Source organism: Caretta caretta, chromosome 4, assembly GCF_965140235.1.
Source record: "Caretta caretta isolate rCarCar2 chromosome 4, rCarCar1.hap1, whole genome shotgun sequence".
Taxonomy (NCBI): domain Eukaryota; kingdom Metazoa; phylum Chordata; order Testudines; family Cheloniidae; genus Caretta; species Caretta caretta.
This window is the reverse complement of record NC_134209.1, coordinates 85,138,526-85,157,007: the sequence shown is the minus strand read 5'-3', so window position 1 is coordinate 85,157,007 and position 18,482 is coordinate 85,138,526. Positions and strand designations below refer to the sequence as shown.

Sequence of the window (18,482 nt, the reverse complement as noted above, 5' to 3'; positions counted from 1 at the left end):
TCAGACACGGTACAGAAAAAACACAATTATTTGAAGGTGAAGACATCAGAAATGTTTTTTTTAATTTAAAGGGGAAATAACTATAGTTGAGCAGTTCTGCTTGACAATGAAATCACATTTTAGCAAACAACCTGAAATTATTTTGGGAAACATTGATGCAGCTATGTTTTGACAGTTGCGACTACATATTGTAACAGTAAATGCACACTTTACAATATTTTGTCTTATGTTTTTTCCCCCACATAGGGTAAGGACTACGTTAAAGCAAATACAACATAATTTTTCTTCACAAAGACTATTAGCAGACATATTTCTAATGTAAAAAGTGCCCTTTGACTCAATTTTTATACTCTAAACCTAACAATGAAAAAATAATTTATCTTCCTCAGTGTCTAAAGAGGGAATAGATTTGTCTGAGGTTCCACATTAAGGCACAACTTCCACAAATTGATGCAGTTTTACTACATATTTATAATTATTTAAAAGATTTAAGTACAGCAGTATAAACCTTCAGTATATTACCAAAGATTTAAAGGATAGAGTGGCAGTTGAGTCAATCCTTCAGATTTCAATTCATTCATGGACATTTGTGTACATAATACTAGACATGAATTAACCATCTAACTAAATAAAGCAATGCCCACATATTTATGTATCAGTTCCTCAATACCATACAATTTTTTACAATCTATACAAAATTAAAAAACAAGAATTTTAATTTACATAATGTATTTCAATAATATTTCATTAAATAAGCTGTTTATTACTTACAAGCTATTTATTAAAAAAATAAGGTTCATAAAACACATTTTAGTGCTCATTTAAAATATAATGGGGGAATGTTAAAGATGGACTTAGAAAATATAATAATTTATCCTAATCTAGATATTCATCAAAATGACTTCTCTTTTCCTGTTAAAGCTTAAATATTTGTTGTATGGAAAGATTTTTTTAATTAAAAATTGAAGTATTTTGACTATGTTGTCATTTAATTTACACTATCACTCTTTAGAATCACATTTTACTAAGTATTAGATACAAATAAAAGGGAATACAGAATGTATGAAACTCAGCTGTATCTCAGTGGCAATTCATAAAAGCATAAATAAATGCGTACTGATATATTAAAAATGTCTTATGAATTTCAGTTTCAGCTACCCTAGTATTTTGGTAATGTTCAGATATTTCTTTACTTGCTTTACAATTTGTTCACCAAAATTTACTGAAATATTTTTATGTTGTGTGACATCAGTATTATTGTCTTAAAAAAAAAAACAACCATGGCTGTCAATTATGTAAGGACATTTTTTCTTTGGATTATTATATAACTTTATAAAAATCCATTTTTCATTTTCTCACTTACATTTTGCAAAATTCAAATAACTGTCCTTCAGGAAGAATCAACTGCCATCTTTCTGTCCTTCAACAATCAAGGTTAAATTAAAGTTAACCTGCTGGATGTTACTTGTTTTAAGCACTACAGAGGAAAAAGTCTTATCAGAATGGGTTGAGTCGTATTCCTGTTCCTAATGGTGAGAAGGGATTCACTTTGGCCCACATCAAAGCATCATTCAGTGAAATAGCTGATTTTCCATCTTCAAGGAAAAACACTGGACCCTGTGAATGTTCGAGGGGAGGAAAAAGATACACATCATGTCCCCATACTTCCAGAAGAGATGCAGTCTAGCAAATGCACATTTTTACTTCATCTGATATGAAAATGAATCGAGAATACAATGCTAATTTATGTGATAGCTACAGCCACATTAAAAAGTTATACCTGTTATAATCAAGTCTGATTAAAACTGTCATACTCAATTTATAATGCTATACTTATCAGGTAAACAGATGTGTCCTAAAAATCTGCAAGCCCAAATTTCATATTTCCTAAATTCCTGAGTTAGATACATTTTAAAATCATAATTCTGTCATATTTACAAACTATCTTATCATTAATGAATTCTTCCTGTGTGGCTATTGAGTATGTATACTCTCCTGTTGTCATAATTACTTCACCTCTCTGAGCAGCAGTAGCTATGTCAGTGGGAGAGCTTGTCACTCGGGGGGGGGGGGGTAGCTTTTTCACACCCCTGAGTGACTTATGTTATACCAAAGTAAGCGCTGGAGTGTACAAGCCCAGAGTGTCTTCAAATTGCAGCATGGTCTGGAGAAACATGCCTGGCAGAATTGAGAGTCTCTGTTTCCCTATCTGTAAAAATGGCAATAATAATGATACGTACCTCACAGGGTTGTAGTGAGGATTAAAATACGTTAACTACTTTGATCACAAAGCACTTTATATGTGATAAATGTAATTGAAAGCTGATTGTCATGTTTGAAAGTGTATCCGTTATATTATTAAATTATGGGGAGACAACGAGAACTGTCCTCTGAAGGATCACTGATGTATGTTTTTAATTCATGTAATGGCTCCTGGGTACTATAGTGGTTGGCATTCTAGAAATGCACATTATAACACAACACATTAAGGACAGTGTGAAGTCTAAAATAAAACTTTAATTGTTTTCAAGTCAAACCACGGTAAGGTTGGCAATAGATCACATACATTAAAAATGAGAGAGCATGTGCTAAGAGAAATTTCTATTCCTTATACAGACTAAAAACTTTTGACTGCTCCAATTGGGGATTTCAAACATTTTTTCCTCCTGAATTTTTTCTTTTCTCTCTGTATAGCCTACTGTAGTTAAGACAGTGTCCTTCAAGACAAAATGGCAGCTCGAGCAATATTCCAACAATATTCCCCTTCCTCAGAGGTTTTCTTTTGAGAATGCTGCAAGCCTCAACAATTTTCAATTTTTATTCCACCTCTTCACTTGAAAACAATTGGTTTGACTCTTTAAAGTAATTGTTATTTTATTAAGTATTCCAAAAAAAGCACTCAGGCTCCATAAAATGGTACCTGTATCCTTAACCCTGTCAAACAAGAGATGTGAACATCTGAGTGACTAGGAAGATTAGACCCAGTGACGTAATCCAGTCCAATAATTCCTTTAAGAGGTTCTTCTTTTATTCGTGATACCAATGTTGAATAAACCATTCTCTGTGATTCGGATGGAAGGGTATATGACAATTCATCAGTAGATCTGTGAGTAAAATATATTTCATTTTAAGCTATGCATTTCATTTGCAGTATACCTCAAGATGAACAAAAACAATATTATTTCAAAATGAAGTATCTTAATTTTTATATAAATTGACATATTCATACTCTACAAAGAAAAAATGGGATAAAACATTTTATTTACAATGAGCATATTTAAATCATAGTAATTTCTATTATGATAACTTTACATTTCACACATACTTGTTGACTAACTGAGTACAAGCTCTCCAAGCATCTAGTTCCTCAGAAAGCTGTTCAATTTTCAGGGGTACAGATACCTCCCTTCGTTTTAAAAGCTGACTAAAAAAAGAAATAAAAATGAATTAAGATATCTTCCTACAGAAAAAATTTAAATCAAGAAAATATACATTGTTAGAATTGAAGGGAAAATAAACTAGAAATTAGCAGTATCAATCTGTCTGAGTAAATGTTGAATTGACCATAAAATTGGATATTTTTGCTATACCACTAGAGTTAAATTTATGAATGATTAGTTTTTATATTTTCACATATAATTATCTTGATTTAATGGCAGAGTTTTCCTTTGAGGCCTATATTTTAAGGCTGTATATGCTTTTTTTAAAATGACATTTACTGAATCTTATAGGAATTGTGTGTCTTGGTACTGACTGATGTATGCTGAAATGATAAATACAATATCTGAGGATGTTGGACGGCTAAGTGGGTCAGAGTAATGTGATTTAGCACAATATCTGAAACAACCTTGTCTTGACTGAGTACATGTGGACATAGGAATTTTCAGAAAACTAACACTGGACCTAATTTTACATATACCAGAGCAAGAAAAGAGGGACAGCTTTTCAATTTACTCAGTCCCTGATTCTACAAGCATGCATGTACTTATGTTTAAGCATATATCCAGGGCCATTTGACTTTACTGGGACATCTCGTGCTTATGTGCTTTGTTGGATTGGAGCATAAAAAGCTATGAGGTCAGATTATGGTGGATTTTATAGGTCTTGCAGGGTCAGGCTAAAGAAATACAGCTTTAGAGGGTCCTTGTTCTCCTGAAACCTATATGGCTTCTGTGAGTCCCAGGACGCCTCAAAGCTTGATGTCTGAACTGCCACAAATAGGTTATTACCTACCTATTTTTCCTTAGCTTCTTGTTTCTATTATAAAAGAGAATATCTCATCCTGTTATTATTTCTCAAATCAATTTCAGTCAAATAAAATTACAAAGTACAATTGATAACTTATGATAAAGCAAGGACAAGATCTAGAATATCTATCTACTTATAAAAACAATCTTTTCTTTCACACAGTTTGACTGAGGCCCAAATTCTGCTTTCAGGCTGACCCTTGTGCCTGTGCGATGCAAGAAGCCAATAGAGCTCTGGGTGAGCACAGGAGTAAATCCACATGAGCTCATTGCAAGAATGGGACTTTAGATTGATAAGCTTCTGGGGATAGGGGCTCTCTTACTATGTACCATAATCCTGACCAAGGCTTCTGGGTTCTACTGCAGTGCAAGTAGGTAAATAATTAATATTACCTTGTGTATTCATAAAGTGCAGGTACAATGCTAGCATACTGTCTTCTAATAGCAAGTAAAGCACCAATGTAACCAGACAATATCAGCAGCTCATTCCGAACTCTAAAAACAGAAAAGGATCAAAAGTAATCAGAGTTTTTCAATCATCTGTAGAAACTTTAAACAGACTATTACTCTACTAAATAATTTAAAATATTGCTTGATCTGTGTATTTCTGTAGGGAATGTGTGTGCTGCCTGGTTGATTACATTTAAGTTCTAAACCAGATAACTGTAAACTACATTTCATGTGCTAAACACCGATTCCATTTATTGATTTTTATTTTTTTCTCATACTTCAGAATAAAAGGCGCCACACATGGACTCTGAGCATTTTCAGTTGTTTAAAATAACAAACTCAAGTAAAAATTTCAGACAGCTCATTCCTTTCAGTAGGCTGCAGCTCCACATACAAACAGTATCATCCTCACATATTAGTTAGTACTTCAGTCCTCTCCTCAAAAGCAGGGGCCATGGTTACCGGGCAAGTTGCACTTTAGATCCCTTTTAGTTCCTCTTGGTGCATCCCTTCCTGACAGGCCTGGCTCCCCTGCACCCGTCTCCAGGGTGGAATCCAGTGTTCCAGTCACTTTGGAACTGGATCTCTAGGTTGCAACATCTCTTTCTCAAGAGTGTTAATATGACAGGGTCAACTGGGTTTGGCACCTGTAAACTCTTTACCTCCAGGAGCCTGCAACAGCAGTCACTAAAAGTGACAAAAACAGCTTCTTCGAAAGAAATCATAACATATTCATTCACTCAAAAGGTACAGATTATGCAGCGCAAAGGGTAAAAACGAAGGTCTATATGTATATTTCCCCTTACCTAACTCTTAACATTTCCTTACAAGCTTTGATAAATTCATTAATCTTGGGGTTAGGAGAAACAGCCTGCTTGCTGCAGAGTCTCCCTCTATCAGAGACTCTCCACCAGGCAGCCTTTGATATCTCACACCTCCCCTTCTTTGTTCCACCAGGGTCTTTTAGACCAGTGTTGCTCAATGACCAGTCAGTCTGTGGAGTGGCGCCAGTCCCTAAAATCTCCCTGACACAGTTTAGAAAGGCAGCAAGATGGTCCCTGGTATCAAAAAGGTTGAGAAACACTGTTTTAGACTATGTCTACACTACAGTAAAACACCAGTGGCTCGCCTGGGTCAGCTCACTTGGGCTCACAGGGCTCAGGCTGCAGGGCTATAAAATTGCAGTGTAGATGTTCAGGCTCAGGCTGCAGTTCAGGCTGTGGTGTCACACCCCAAGGGCCCCCACCCCCCAGGGGGTCCCCTGGGGGAGGCAGATCAGCATTGTATATTGCTAACACTGTTGCAAGCATCGTAGGGCAATTTGGGAAGGGTCAAAGGTGTGAGTGGGGAGTGAAAGATTCTTTTGCAGGCTGCGAGAGGCCAAAGGGGGAAGGAGAAAGAGAGCAGAGAACAAGTTAACTCAACACTTCGGTTAGCTCAGTCCAAAAATAAAACGCTGGCTCCAGCTCAAGGCCACAGCACACAACCAACGCTCGGCGGCCTGCCAAGAAAGACGGGGAGGGAGCCTAAATTCCAACTCCAACCAGCCACAAAAAAAGAAAAATTCAACTGCATAAACCTGCAGTGGCTGCAAAACCAAGCAAAACAGTGAAGGCCAACAAAAAATAAAACTAATGTAGTGTCCCTAAAGCCAGGATGTTTTTAAAAAAACAAAAAAGCCACCAAAGGCTGTCTCGGACTGGTACGAAAAGCTCGGGGGAGCAAAAGTCCTGAACCAAAATGCCCCCAAAAAATCCTAAGGTTTAAAACCCTCCCAAGAGCTGAAGCAAGTTGAAGATTGGCAGCGAACCCTAAACAACCTGTGCGCACAGGCCAGAACTCCTGTCCATCCTTCCCCCTCTTCTTCTAACGTTACATCCAGGCCTGGCCAGCCTCGGGTAGTGCATGTGTGAGTATGAAAGTGAGTTAGGGCTAGGGGCACTAACGCTTTCTTCCTTCCTCTAAGTGACGTGGAGAGCACCCATCACTCTCCGCTGTTATTTTATTATTTTATCAATAAAACTTTAAAACTCAGTTGCTTAATGTGCTCGGTCATCTTCCCCCCCGCCCCCAACAATCCTGTGGCCTCAGCCTAATCACCTGATGCCTCAGGCAGATTGGTAACAAAAATCTGTCACAGTGGGTCCCTCCCCCGTTGCAGGGTCCCAGACCCCACGGTCCAGTCTGAGCCTGAACATCTACAATTTGCTGCAATTTTATAGCCCTGCAACAAGCTGCAATTTTATAGCCCTGCAGCCTGAGCCCTGCAAGCCCAAGTTAGCTGCCACAGGCCAGCTGTGGGTGTCTGACTGCAGCATAGACAAACTCTTAAAGGTTTAGTATTCCCTTTGATTGTAGGGTTAGGTCTGGGAAATGTAATCCTGGTTAGCCTGGATGGAGGCATGCAGGGGCATTCCCCAATTAATAGCTTCCCCCGTTATTCCCTTAAGGAGCCTTTTCTCTATCATTGTTTTGTTTCCTATTTGCTTCCCCCCACAAAAGCCTCCTCTGATTTTATGCAGTCAGGCAGGATAATGTCAATTAGGCAAACTGAATGCATTATATCATATTTATAACCAATAATAAAACTCCCTTATTCTCTAAACCAGGCAAAACATTTAGGCTTTGTCTACACAACACAGCTACACGGCCATGTCGTTAAAAGTTGGGCAGTGTAAACACTGTTTGTCGGCACTTTGCTGACAAAATACTTCCACCGCCTAGGAGCAGAGTTCACGGTGTTGACAGGAGAGCGCTTCTGCCGACAACGAGCTGTTTGCACTGCCACTTGCCGCTGCAACTTTTGTCTTTCATGGGGGCTTTTTTAAGCACCTGTGAACGGCAAAAGTTTTGTCATTCAATTGGCAGTGTAGACAGAGCGTTAGGCACTGCAGGGTACTCCTTAAGTTCTTAAATCCAGGCAGTTCAGACCAGCAGCAGGAGGGCATACCAGATCCCTGGGGCTCTTATCGAAAATGCTCTCTCTGTTACGCAGATTTACCATCAGTGTCTCTGGTGATCCTGCTTGCAACAGTGGCTTTGTCTACACTGGCAAGTGAATGACAAAACTTTTGTCGTTCAGACGTGTTAAGAAAACACCCCTCCCCCCCCATCCTCCCCTCCAAAAGACAAAAGTTTTGTCAAGGAAAAGCGCCAACGTGAAGAGCGCTTTGTTGGCAAGAGCGCTCTCCTGCCAACAAAGCTACTGCCGCTCGTTGGGGGTGGAAGATTTGTGTTGGCAGGAAAGCTCTCTCTTGCTGACAAAAAACAGCTACACTGCGTGCGCGCCTTTTAACAGCTCAGCTTCTAACAGCACAGCTGTGTCGCTAAAAGCTGCGTAGTGCAGACAAAGCCAGTGTATCCTGGAAACAGAGGTGCTCAGCTACACTCTGACCATTTAAGGCTTTATAAGTTCAAGCCAACACCTTAAAATCTATCTGCAGAGCCACGTGCTCTCTACAGAATGGTCTAGTTATCAACCAGACAGCTACCTTCTGCACCAGTTCCAGCCGCCTATTAAATTTAAGATGCATCCCCCACAGACTGCACTGGGATAGTCTAACCTTGCAGTGACACAGGCATGAATGATAGTAGCTACATCTGAATTTGAAAGAGTATGTCATACTCATCTGGCCAGACGTAGATAGTAAAACACCTTTTTGATCATGACAGTCACTTCTAAATGCAATCTTTGGTCTAGCCAGACTCTAGTTATTTAACAATGGCAGCTGAACACCCTCCTCTTTGGTGCAAATCAAATCTCCACTAACTCTTTGGGTTGTTTCTCTCAACCTACCAGCGTCAACTGTCTCGTCTGGATTGAGCCTCAGCCAGCTTGCTCTCATCCATTCCCCAATTTCACCTGAATCCTGCATTAGTCTCAACAGCTCCAGCTTGATCATTTGAGTTGGAGACAAACTTTAAGGTCATTAGCCTGAAAATAATACCATCTGCTTCTCTTCACTAACTCCTTCAATAGACCAAATATACACATTGATACAAGAGGGGCAATAAGATGGAATGCTGCAGGACCCAACAAGAGAGTGCCCTTACAGTTGACAAATAATTGCCTATTACAACTCTTTGGGTCTTCTCAGCAAGAAAAAGCAATCTCCACCCCAGCAATTCCTGCCTCAGACCAAAGATGGGTCAGCAACACTTCATGATCAGCAGTTTTAAAGGCAGCTGACAGATCTAGAAGTTAGTAAGAATACCTGATCATTGTTACCACAAAGGGAAAATTAAATGCAAGAAGTGCAGCCTGTGTACTAAACCTAGGTTTATACCCATTTTGACTAGAGTGTCAATGAGTTCTGAGGAAGCTAGATATTGTGATAGTGGTCTCACCACAACCTTCTCGATAACTACCCAAAATAGGGAATGCACAGGTTGTGGCCTGAAGTTTTCCCAACACCTTTGTCAATTCAGTGAAACTCAACCAGAGAAGATCTTGCATTTGTCCCTTCAAGATCCTGCTCTGCTACTACAGAAGCAGATAGGTTGGCCTGAATCTGAATTTAGGACCTAACCTTCAGTCCCAACATTTGCAAAACACCCATTGGCTCAAAGGAAGTTTGCCCATGTTAAGGCTGATGGATTAGATCATATGGTTGTATTTGTTATTTTTATTCAGGTGGCTAAGCTGAGAGCTATGTTGTAAAGATATCCAAGTGATTGCTAGCTGTAGGAAAGAAGCAGAACACATGACTGTAAACAAGGAGAAAGAGTAATCTTTAAAAAAGAGGGAAGCTTCAGTTTTATAATCATGGGAAACATACTCACTCACTACATTTATGCAGCACTAATCTTTCAGTGCGTATACAGCTTAGAAGATCAAGAAAGGGACACACTGAATCCAAAGTCCAATCTGAGCTACTAATTTGTTCTGTTGAAAAATACAAACAAAAAATGAAAATGGTAAATACCAAGCAGAAAGAAGGCAAACAAATGACTACATTGAGATCAGGTTCTTCCATTCATAAGCCTACCTTTAATATACTGAATGCCAACAGGAAGGGCTTCTTCTGGTTCTGTACTTAACAAATAGTATTTTATGGTTTCAAATATGTCTCCATTTGCCTGAGCAGTCTCTGCTAGCTGCATACATTCTTCTACACCTGGTAGATTACACTAGAAAACAAAGGTTTTACACAAGAAATAAATAGTTTTGTTTGAACATGGTAAGGTTCAAGAAACTACGGAAGTTCCCATAAAGCATAACAAAAACAGATTTTCTCTGATATGAAGAAAAGATCATTCTCTTTATTTAAACATAATAAAGATTTTTTTCACGGACATGTAACTCACCACTAGGAGAGTACACTTTGATCCCCTGTACTGGGATGCATACTGGTAGAGTCAGTATGCCAAATGCCTGGTGAATGTCAGCCTCAGTGTCTCAGAACTTTGTGAGGTCTTTCTGTGACAAACCTGTTGTCTAAGAAGTGACTAGATGAGCAGTTTGAGTCAAAAGTAAAGTAGTCAGAGGAAGCAGACTCTTCCAGGCTGCAGAGGAAGTCTGCCAGGCAAAGGAGCCAGTGGGCACCGGACGCAGTACCACAGAGATCAGGGTAGTGGGGGAAGGAGGCATTCTTTAATATGACTTCAGAGAGAAGGAGACTATAAGCCCTATTTACAGATGACTCTTATGACCATGAGCAATTGGAAACATTCTGCACTGGGGGGAATCCAGATTCTTATATAGTTGGCCTTAGTCTGCTACTGCACACATAATAAGAACAGCCACCACCAAGCTCTAATCATCAGCAGATTTCCAAATGCTTAATAGAGAAGGAAAATCCCATTATTCTCATTTTATAAATGTGGAAACTGAGACACGGAGAAGTGAACGTGAATTACCCACAGTCACCCAGCAGGCCAGCAGCAAAGCTGGGAATAGAACCTACGTCTCCTGAGTCCCAGTCCAGTCTGATGGTCACTACATCAAACTGCCTTTATAGCTTACCAGAAACCAGATACACATTTCTTATTGTGCATAAACTGATGGTAAAAGTAGTATGCAGATTAAACAGAATAAAAATGGATATGAGAGATGATAATACAACATATTATTGGGGCCAAATTCATGCTAGGAATGAATTTGCCCTTAAGTGTTATGAATTTATCTACATATTAAGAAACAAATCAATACAAACATTTACTTGAATAGTAAAATGAGTGGGTTTTTTATTAATAAAAGCCCCTTAAATGTACCTTTTCATGTAGGTCATTTATCTCTGCTGTGGATCCAGGATAGAAGGCACATAGCTTTACTAACTGCAGTTCATTATTGGGAATCATCATGAGAAGATCTGCTGCCAAGTCCCTGTGCAAACAGAAAATGTGGCAGTTACTCTCAATGACATGTAATGGTGGAGATGCAGTGTCAGAGGTAGGACTGTTTTCTTTATACTCGCCTTTCCTCTTACACTGAAGAAATATGTGTTGTTGCTAGGGAAATGGAAAAGGGTGATCAGTCCAGTAAGCCTACATTATTAGTGTGATACATGAGGCTTATAAAGAGAGTACTGCCTCTTTTTGCCCTAGTTCAACTCCAGGAAGTTGGTAAGGTGCAAAGCTCCCAGAACTTCATGAAATCAACATTAGTCAGCACTAAAGCTCACTGAAAAGTGTCTTGTAATTACAAGATGGGATTTTAAAACAGGAAACAGGGACACATTTTCAGCCCAGTGCACATGGATTTGCCGTTTACAAGAATCTCACTGCTGAAAATACACCCTCTATTATTTTTACTTCATCTTACATAAAATAGCTTATAGGGAATATTTATTTATAAAATAATTAACACAGCAAAATTTTTAAATAGTTATTTTATGTGCCCAATACTTCCTTATCCTGGCTCCTGCTCTTTCCCCAGTTTTCTGTGCCTGTTCCTTGCACCAATACAAGCACCAAATAGGCACTCCTCCAGGTCTGAACAACACTTGTTACCCGGGGAATGGAGCTGTTAGCCATAAAATTTAGCTCTCTTCATCAGCAGAGCTATCTCTGACTGATGTTCCTGAGTCTACGATCCCCACATTTGTTTTGCCAGTAATTGTAAATATTCATTAATTAGGCCAAAATCGAATACACAGGAACTGAAACAGGAGTGACACCTTTGGGAAATATGGGGAAATGCACAATTTAGCCTCAAGCAAATGCAGATTGAGGCCATTCTCCACACATACACATTTCCACAGAATATCAAGTATATGTCTGTATAAGGACAGTTACCATCTGCCAAAGAGCATAATGCACCTGGAGGTGAAGCAAGGGTGCCATTCATTCCCTGCACTCTAACTCATATTGGAGAAAAGGACCATTTAGGTTCAAATGCTCCTCAAATAGGGTGCAATGTCTTCTTGTTGAATTTTCGCACTATATACTTTGATGGGGCCAGGGAAGCTGGCATGTCCTAGTCATTATTCTGCCATTTTCTTATCACTCCCTTCCATTGAGGGGTGCGTTTTCATTTTCCAGCTCTACCTGATTTAGAATAGTTCTAATACCTTTAAGATATGACCCTAAATGTACATTCAGTTAAAAACAGAGAGACAGAGTGATACAAATCCCTATATTTTTATTCTTCTAATGTGTTTACTCTTCACTTGCAGAGTTATGTGGTCACTTGAAAATGTTAGTGAATTGTTGCTTTGCAAACAACTTCTACCCATCTACCGTTTTACAAAACATTTATATACATATTATATCAACACTAGAAAAAAACAAAGAAACTTATACTTTAAGGTTATTTTTAGCCTATGCCAAAATCATAGCGCTTCAATGGATTTTTTAGAATCTCTCTCTTTAGAAACAACAAAGTACCTGTATCCAAGAGATGGAAAGCTAAAAGGAAGATATTGAAACAGTAATGAGCAAAAAAAAAAAAAGTTTTTGTTTACTAAATAGGGGACAAATTACTGAACAAACAGCACAACCATTCCAACAACCACATAAATTTGGCTTTGTGAAACAGCAGCATCAAATTACACCAATGGCTTGATTCTAACCCCCGCTGCAAAATTGAATCAACAAGCTATTTGGAATATCAGCTTGTGTCATTCAACATATAACAGCTAATTTTCCAAGATATACAGAAGCCATACCCAGAATGCAATCTTTGTGGAATCCTGAAATGGCTTTCAATATCAGTTCCTAAAAACTATTTCCATAACATAGTTTTGCTGGCATGTGCTGGCCTAAGCAGGGAAAAACTGTTTTTAAAAAAGTTGGTAGAAGTCAGTTGAGACCATACATTGAAAACAACTGTTTAATACAAAGGTCTCTGTCATCCAAAACTGTGTTACCTGAAATGTTTTTCAAGAACCAATCTTGAAAAGAAATTCAGGATCTAGCAAAAATAGTGCAACTGAGGCCAGTGAAGTAGGAGTTAAGCTTTCAATAAATAAATATTATTAGGATTCATCTACAGGAAAGAAGTGCCATTTTAGGAGTGGTAGGAGGTGATGGGCACAAACCAAAACTAAGCTGACATTATCAAACATTCAAAATAATTTTCCCAATATATTTTGTGTTTGTTTTTGAGAGAATACCACTGGACGAATGTATAGTAAAATGTTCCATCAATAACCTATTCTGTGGCCTGCGTTGTGCAGGAGGTCAGACTAGATGATCATAATGGTCCCTTCTGACCTAAATATCTATGAATCTATGAATTATAAGTTAATCAGGGATCTTCCAGTATTCTGAGAAATGCACTATAGCAAAAGAAGAGTGCTTCAGAAAAACAGTGGGTATTTCTAAATTTAGACTGAGTTATGGAAAAGTAAAGATTTCTAATGGTAAAGGGAGTTCCATATATGTTAGAGCAGCCAGGATTTCTGCTTCTCACTATAATGAGATATAGGTATAGCATAGGTATTTACTGTTGCTATTTTGTAGCATCTGAAAGGGGTGGTGAACTGTGTTGCAGCAATCTCTGTCTAAAAATTTGTGCAACAACTGTAATTCTGAACACTGAGTTTACAAAGACTGTATAATGTATACACAACTGTTGTCCCGGTAATATTGACAAGTGTCGGTTGTATTAACTGGGATGAGGTCTTTAGCTCAATGCAATGGTTTCTTCTAAGGGCCTGTCTATATGAACAATTAGATGTGGCAACATGGGGTGTAAATCTACCCTGCTACCCTTCTGTGGTCTAACTGCTCCTGTGAACCCTGCTGACATGCATTAAGAGTTTGTTAGAGTGCTTTCAGCTAGTCCCATTTCAAAGCAGACTAGATCAAAGTGCTCTAATGAACTGCTAATGTGAATCTTAGTCTCTAAAGTGCCACAAGTACTCCTTTTCTTTTTGCGAATACAGACTAACACGGCTGTTACTCTGAAACAGGGTACATACAGTTAGACCTCAGCAGGCGAGTGCAGAATAGATTCAGAGACTCAGCTTTTAGTAGTCTAATTGTTTGTGTAGACAACCCCTAAGCGTGCATGGGAAAGTTACAAAGTGTTACAATTGTACCATTTCATCTATCTTCCTAATTCTATCTGCAGTGGTTCCTGTTCAGAAGTTACACAAAAGCAACTGTGCCCAAAATGATGGTGTGTCCTACAGAATAAGAATAATCAGGAATCTCAGGCCTGGTCTACTCTAAGGGTGGGGGGGAAGATCGATCAAAGTTACACAACTTCAGCTACATGAATAACATAGCTGAAGTCGACGTACTTAGATCTACTTACCGCGGTGTCTTCACTGCGGTAAGTCAACTGCTTACACTCCCCCGTCGACTCTGCCTGCGCCTCTGGCTCTGGTGGAGCACCAGAGTCGACAGGAGAGCGCTCAGCGGTCAATTTATCGCATCTTCACTAGATGCGATAAATCGACCCCTGCTGGATCGATTGCTCCGGAGGTAAGTGTAGACATGCCCTTAGAATGCAGGGATTCAACTACTATTGTAAGATGTGTTGTATGTGGACATGCCAGAACAGTTTTGTCAAAATTTTTGCTGAGCTGACATGCCAAACCATTGTAAAGACAAGAGCCATAAACCAATCATTTTATGCAATCAATGTTCCTGCAACGGTTTCTTTGATTAAACTAGACCTACTCTCCTGTGGAAAGGAGGTCAACTAGGCTACTCTTGGTGTATCTCTAACTGCGTGATCAAATACCAACTTTGACAACAAAACGAAAACTTAGTTGTTAGATCCTTTTAAAAACAGACTGACTGTCCCACATTAATTCCTATTTCTCTAAACAAAATACAAGTCCTAAAACCATGCCTAAAGCTGATCCTGCACACGGCATCATCTTTTTCTCCCATTATATGTTGTGCTGTCTATCACAGAATGATAAGGCAAAACTGTACCCTGCCACAGTAAAACCAGTGCATGGAGGACATTGTAATACAGGATCTTGTGAAATTTCCTTGGATGACACAAAGGCATGGCCTCCTTCTCCCAGAGAAAGTCAAACAGCAATTCTGTGGGATCTTAATAACTTCTCAACTCTCCCAGCTATATTTGCAGTGCCATATTAAATTACCTCTCTCCCTCCTGGGTGTTTATGCCTTGCAATCCTTTTAAATACCACATCACAAATTTTTATCTAAGCTGCTGTTCACTCTTCACCTCTGGATCACTTTTGGCCTTACTTCTTCCAAGTGACTTTTGTTAAGTTTCTTTCTCCAAGTGACTATTTTTATTCACTTTTATTAAATTAGTTTTAATAACTTGATTTGGGGCAAGTGAAGGAGCTTTACCTGTTCAAATACAAGTTAAGAGTTTGGTAATCATTGAGGAAACACTGCACCTGCTTACTTATTTACAATATGTACGCATGCGTCTGTTTTCTGAGATTAATGAGGAATTGAGGAACATTTGGGTTCTTTATGCATTACAGGTCTGATACTGCTATCCTTGCTTAAGCAAAACACTAACTGCCTTTAATAGTTTGCCTGAATAAAGACTTCAGTATAAGGGCCTATATCTCATTTGGCATACTATTTCTCTGCATTATATATTCCAGATTTCACCATCTCGACCTGGTATATATTAAATGATATCTCAATTTGTATCTCATTTCTGTCTGCGTCTGTCTTATAGAACTACAGAGGATTCCAAATGATAGCTTTATTCATATCATCCTATGGACTTCTGTCAGTTATAACAACTTTGTGTTTTGTTAGAAAAAAAAATCTTCTTTGGAGTAAGAAATTCTTACCATGTTGTTACTGTCATACATTTTCTTGCTAGTAACTCTAGAGCATAATGTGTTGCTTGCGCTGCACTTTCTCCTAAGACAGTACCCACACTGACTGCCAACTCCAGTTCATTTCCACGAATCAGGTTTGCCATGGCAAGCTTGCTCAATAAGAAAATCATATCAGTAAGTGACACAAGCACTTTTTAGGATTCACTGTGACTAGCATGTTACATTCATTTGTGAGATTGTGCTTTCTACAGAGTGACAAAACATGCATTAATTACATAAACTAAAACTTAAAAGTTCTGCTTCTGAGAGGACTCAATAATTGTCTACCACATATCTGTGATCTTTTTATGAACAGAACTGCTTTCCTTTGGCCCAAACTCTAACATCATCCTTTGTCCTGTCAAACAGTCTAGAAAACAAATATAAATGAATATTGTTTCAATGGAATCTATGATTCTCAGTTCCCAGCATAGACTGCAGGGGTGAGAGAAACCAGGCTGCCCCCCTGCTCCTGAGTCCAGGAGACTTCAGAGTGGAGGTAGGAGCTTCCCCATCCTCATCCCACCCTCTCCTTGGGGTAAAGAGCAACTGAGGTGCCAGCAAGGACTGCAGAGGATAGGAGAGGCCACAAGACTTTTAAACACTTCTAGTTATGCTGTAACATAGCCACCAACTGATTGTCTGCTTTCTCTCCTCATCACCCACTATTTTGCAATATATCTCTGTGGGGAGGCCAGAGTGGAAAAAGGACACAATGGGACAGTAATGGTGGAGCACTGGGACCGAGTGAGAGAGATATGATAGTGATGGTTCGAAGTAAGGTGAATTAAAAAATAAATTAACCAACAAGAAATGTATTTTTAACATTACTGTTTGCCTGTCTTGCCTATTTAGAGTGCAAGTCTTGTATTTTCCTGTGTTTTCATGTAGCACAATAAGATCCCTATTCAACACAAACAGTAAACACTAATATTTCTATTTCCCTATATTTAGAACTTATATTTATTCATATAATATTACATAAAATAATTTCTCTCTTTGCCTAAAAGTGATATCCTGGCCCCACTGAAGTCAATGGGAGTTTTGTCATTGACTTTCATGGAACCAGGATTTCAATCTATCAATGTGAATGAATAAAAAGTCATACTAAATGCAAATAATGTATTTTAAAAATTACATAAATGTAGTCTGTTTTTGAAAATATGCTACAGCTGGCAATATAAAAAATAACCTATTATTGGTCTTTTCCTTTGTACAGAATAAAGAAAAAATATTACCTCAATATTCTCAACAGCTAGATGGCAACACGCTGCAAGCACCGCACGGCCATCCTGGAAATACCACTCTGCCAATTCTTTACTGACCCTGTGAAGAAGTCTGTAACAACAAAACAGGAATTCTGCAAGAACACTTCTAAAGGTAATAACGAAAACACCTGCAATCTTTATAAGTAAGGGAACCGAATACAGTTGAGCACACTAACAACTAAACCAGAGGAGTTACTGACCCACTCTATTCTGATTATTCATTGTATCAACAGCACTAGACTTCAGCAACATAATCAGACCAAGCTATTTTTTGGGTCCTGAATTTTGACTGCATCGAAGTGGAGGACTAGAAACACAAATGTCTAGTCCCATTATATTGTAAGCTCCTTGGGGCTGAGACCGTCTTTTTGTATTGTGCTTGTACAGAACCTAGCATGGTCCTGGTCCATGATTAGGGCTCCTAAAGTTATACAGATCCTAGGGCTATCAATTAATCACAGTTAACTCACGCAATTAACTCAAAAAATGAATTGCGGTTAATCGCAATATATCATTAAACAATAGAATACCAATTGAAATGTATTAAATATTTTTGGATGTTTTTCTACATTTTCAAATATATCGATCTCTACTACAACACAGAATACAAAGTGACCAGTGCTCACTTTATATTATTTTTTATTACAAATATTTGCACTGTAAAAATGAGAAACAAAAGAAATAGTATTTTTCAATTCACCTCATACAAGTACTGTAGTGCAATCTCTTAATGGTGAAAGTGCAACTTACAAATGTAGATTTTTTTGTTACATAATTGTACTCAAAACCAAAACAATGTAAAACTTTAGAGCCTGTGAGTCCACCTCAGTCCTACTTCTTGTTCAGCCAACCGCCCAGACAAACAAGTTTGTTTACATTTGCAGGAAATCATGCTGCCCGCTTCTCATTTACAATGTCACCTGAAAGTGAGAACAGGCATTTGCATGGCACTTTTGTAGCCAGCATTGCAAAGTATTTATGTGCCAAATATGCTAAACAATCATATGTCCCTTCACGATTTGGCCACCATTCCAGAGGACATGCTTCCATGCTGATGATGCTTGTTAAAAAAATAATGTGTGAATTAAATTTTTGACTGAACTCCTTGGGGGAGACCTGTATGTCTCCTGTTTTACATTGTTTAATTTTTGAATGCAGTTCTTTTTTTGTACTAATTTCACATTTGTAAGTTCAACTTTTATGAAAAAGAGATGGCACTACTGTACTTGTATTAAGTGAATTGAAAAATACTATTTCTTTATCATTTTTACAGTGCAAATACTTGTAACCAAAAATAAATA

At 38.4% G+C, this 18,482-nt stretch overlaps 1 protein-coding gene across 8 annotated transcripts in view; it reads right to left on the bottom strand.

The window, feature by feature from the left end:
- Positions 1–37: 37 nt before the first annotated feature.
- Positions 38–18,482, bottom strand: part of WDR17 (WD repeat domain 17) — a 121,567-nt gene continuing 103,122 nt past the window's right edge. For 6 of the 8 annotated variants that reach the window (XM_075127811.1, XM_048847788.2, XM_048847789.2 and 3 more), the window contains 10 exons: positions 17,152–17,251; positions 15,884–16,023; positions 12,525–12,545; positions 10,911–11,022; positions 9,686–9,827; positions 9,480–9,582; positions 4,641–4,742; positions 3,326–3,424; positions 2,921–3,104; positions 38–1,617 (listed from right to left, as the gene is read on the bottom strand). In XM_075127811.1, coding sequence (XP_074983912.1) covers positions 1,498–1,617; positions 2,921–3,104; positions 3,326–3,424; positions 4,641–4,742; positions 9,480–9,582; positions 9,686–9,827; positions 10,911–11,022; positions 12,525–12,545; positions 15,884–16,023; positions 17,152–17,251 — 1,123 coding nt within the window. In that variant the 3' untranslated portion in view covers positions 38–1,497. The remainder of the gene's footprint in view (positions 1,618–2,920; positions 3,105–3,325; positions 3,425–4,640; positions 4,743–9,479; positions 9,583–9,685; positions 9,828–10,910; positions 11,023–12,524; positions 12,546–15,883; positions 16,024–17,151; positions 17,252–18,482) is intronic. The other 2 variants (XM_048847786.2, XM_048847783.2) reach the window with 2 other exon arrangements.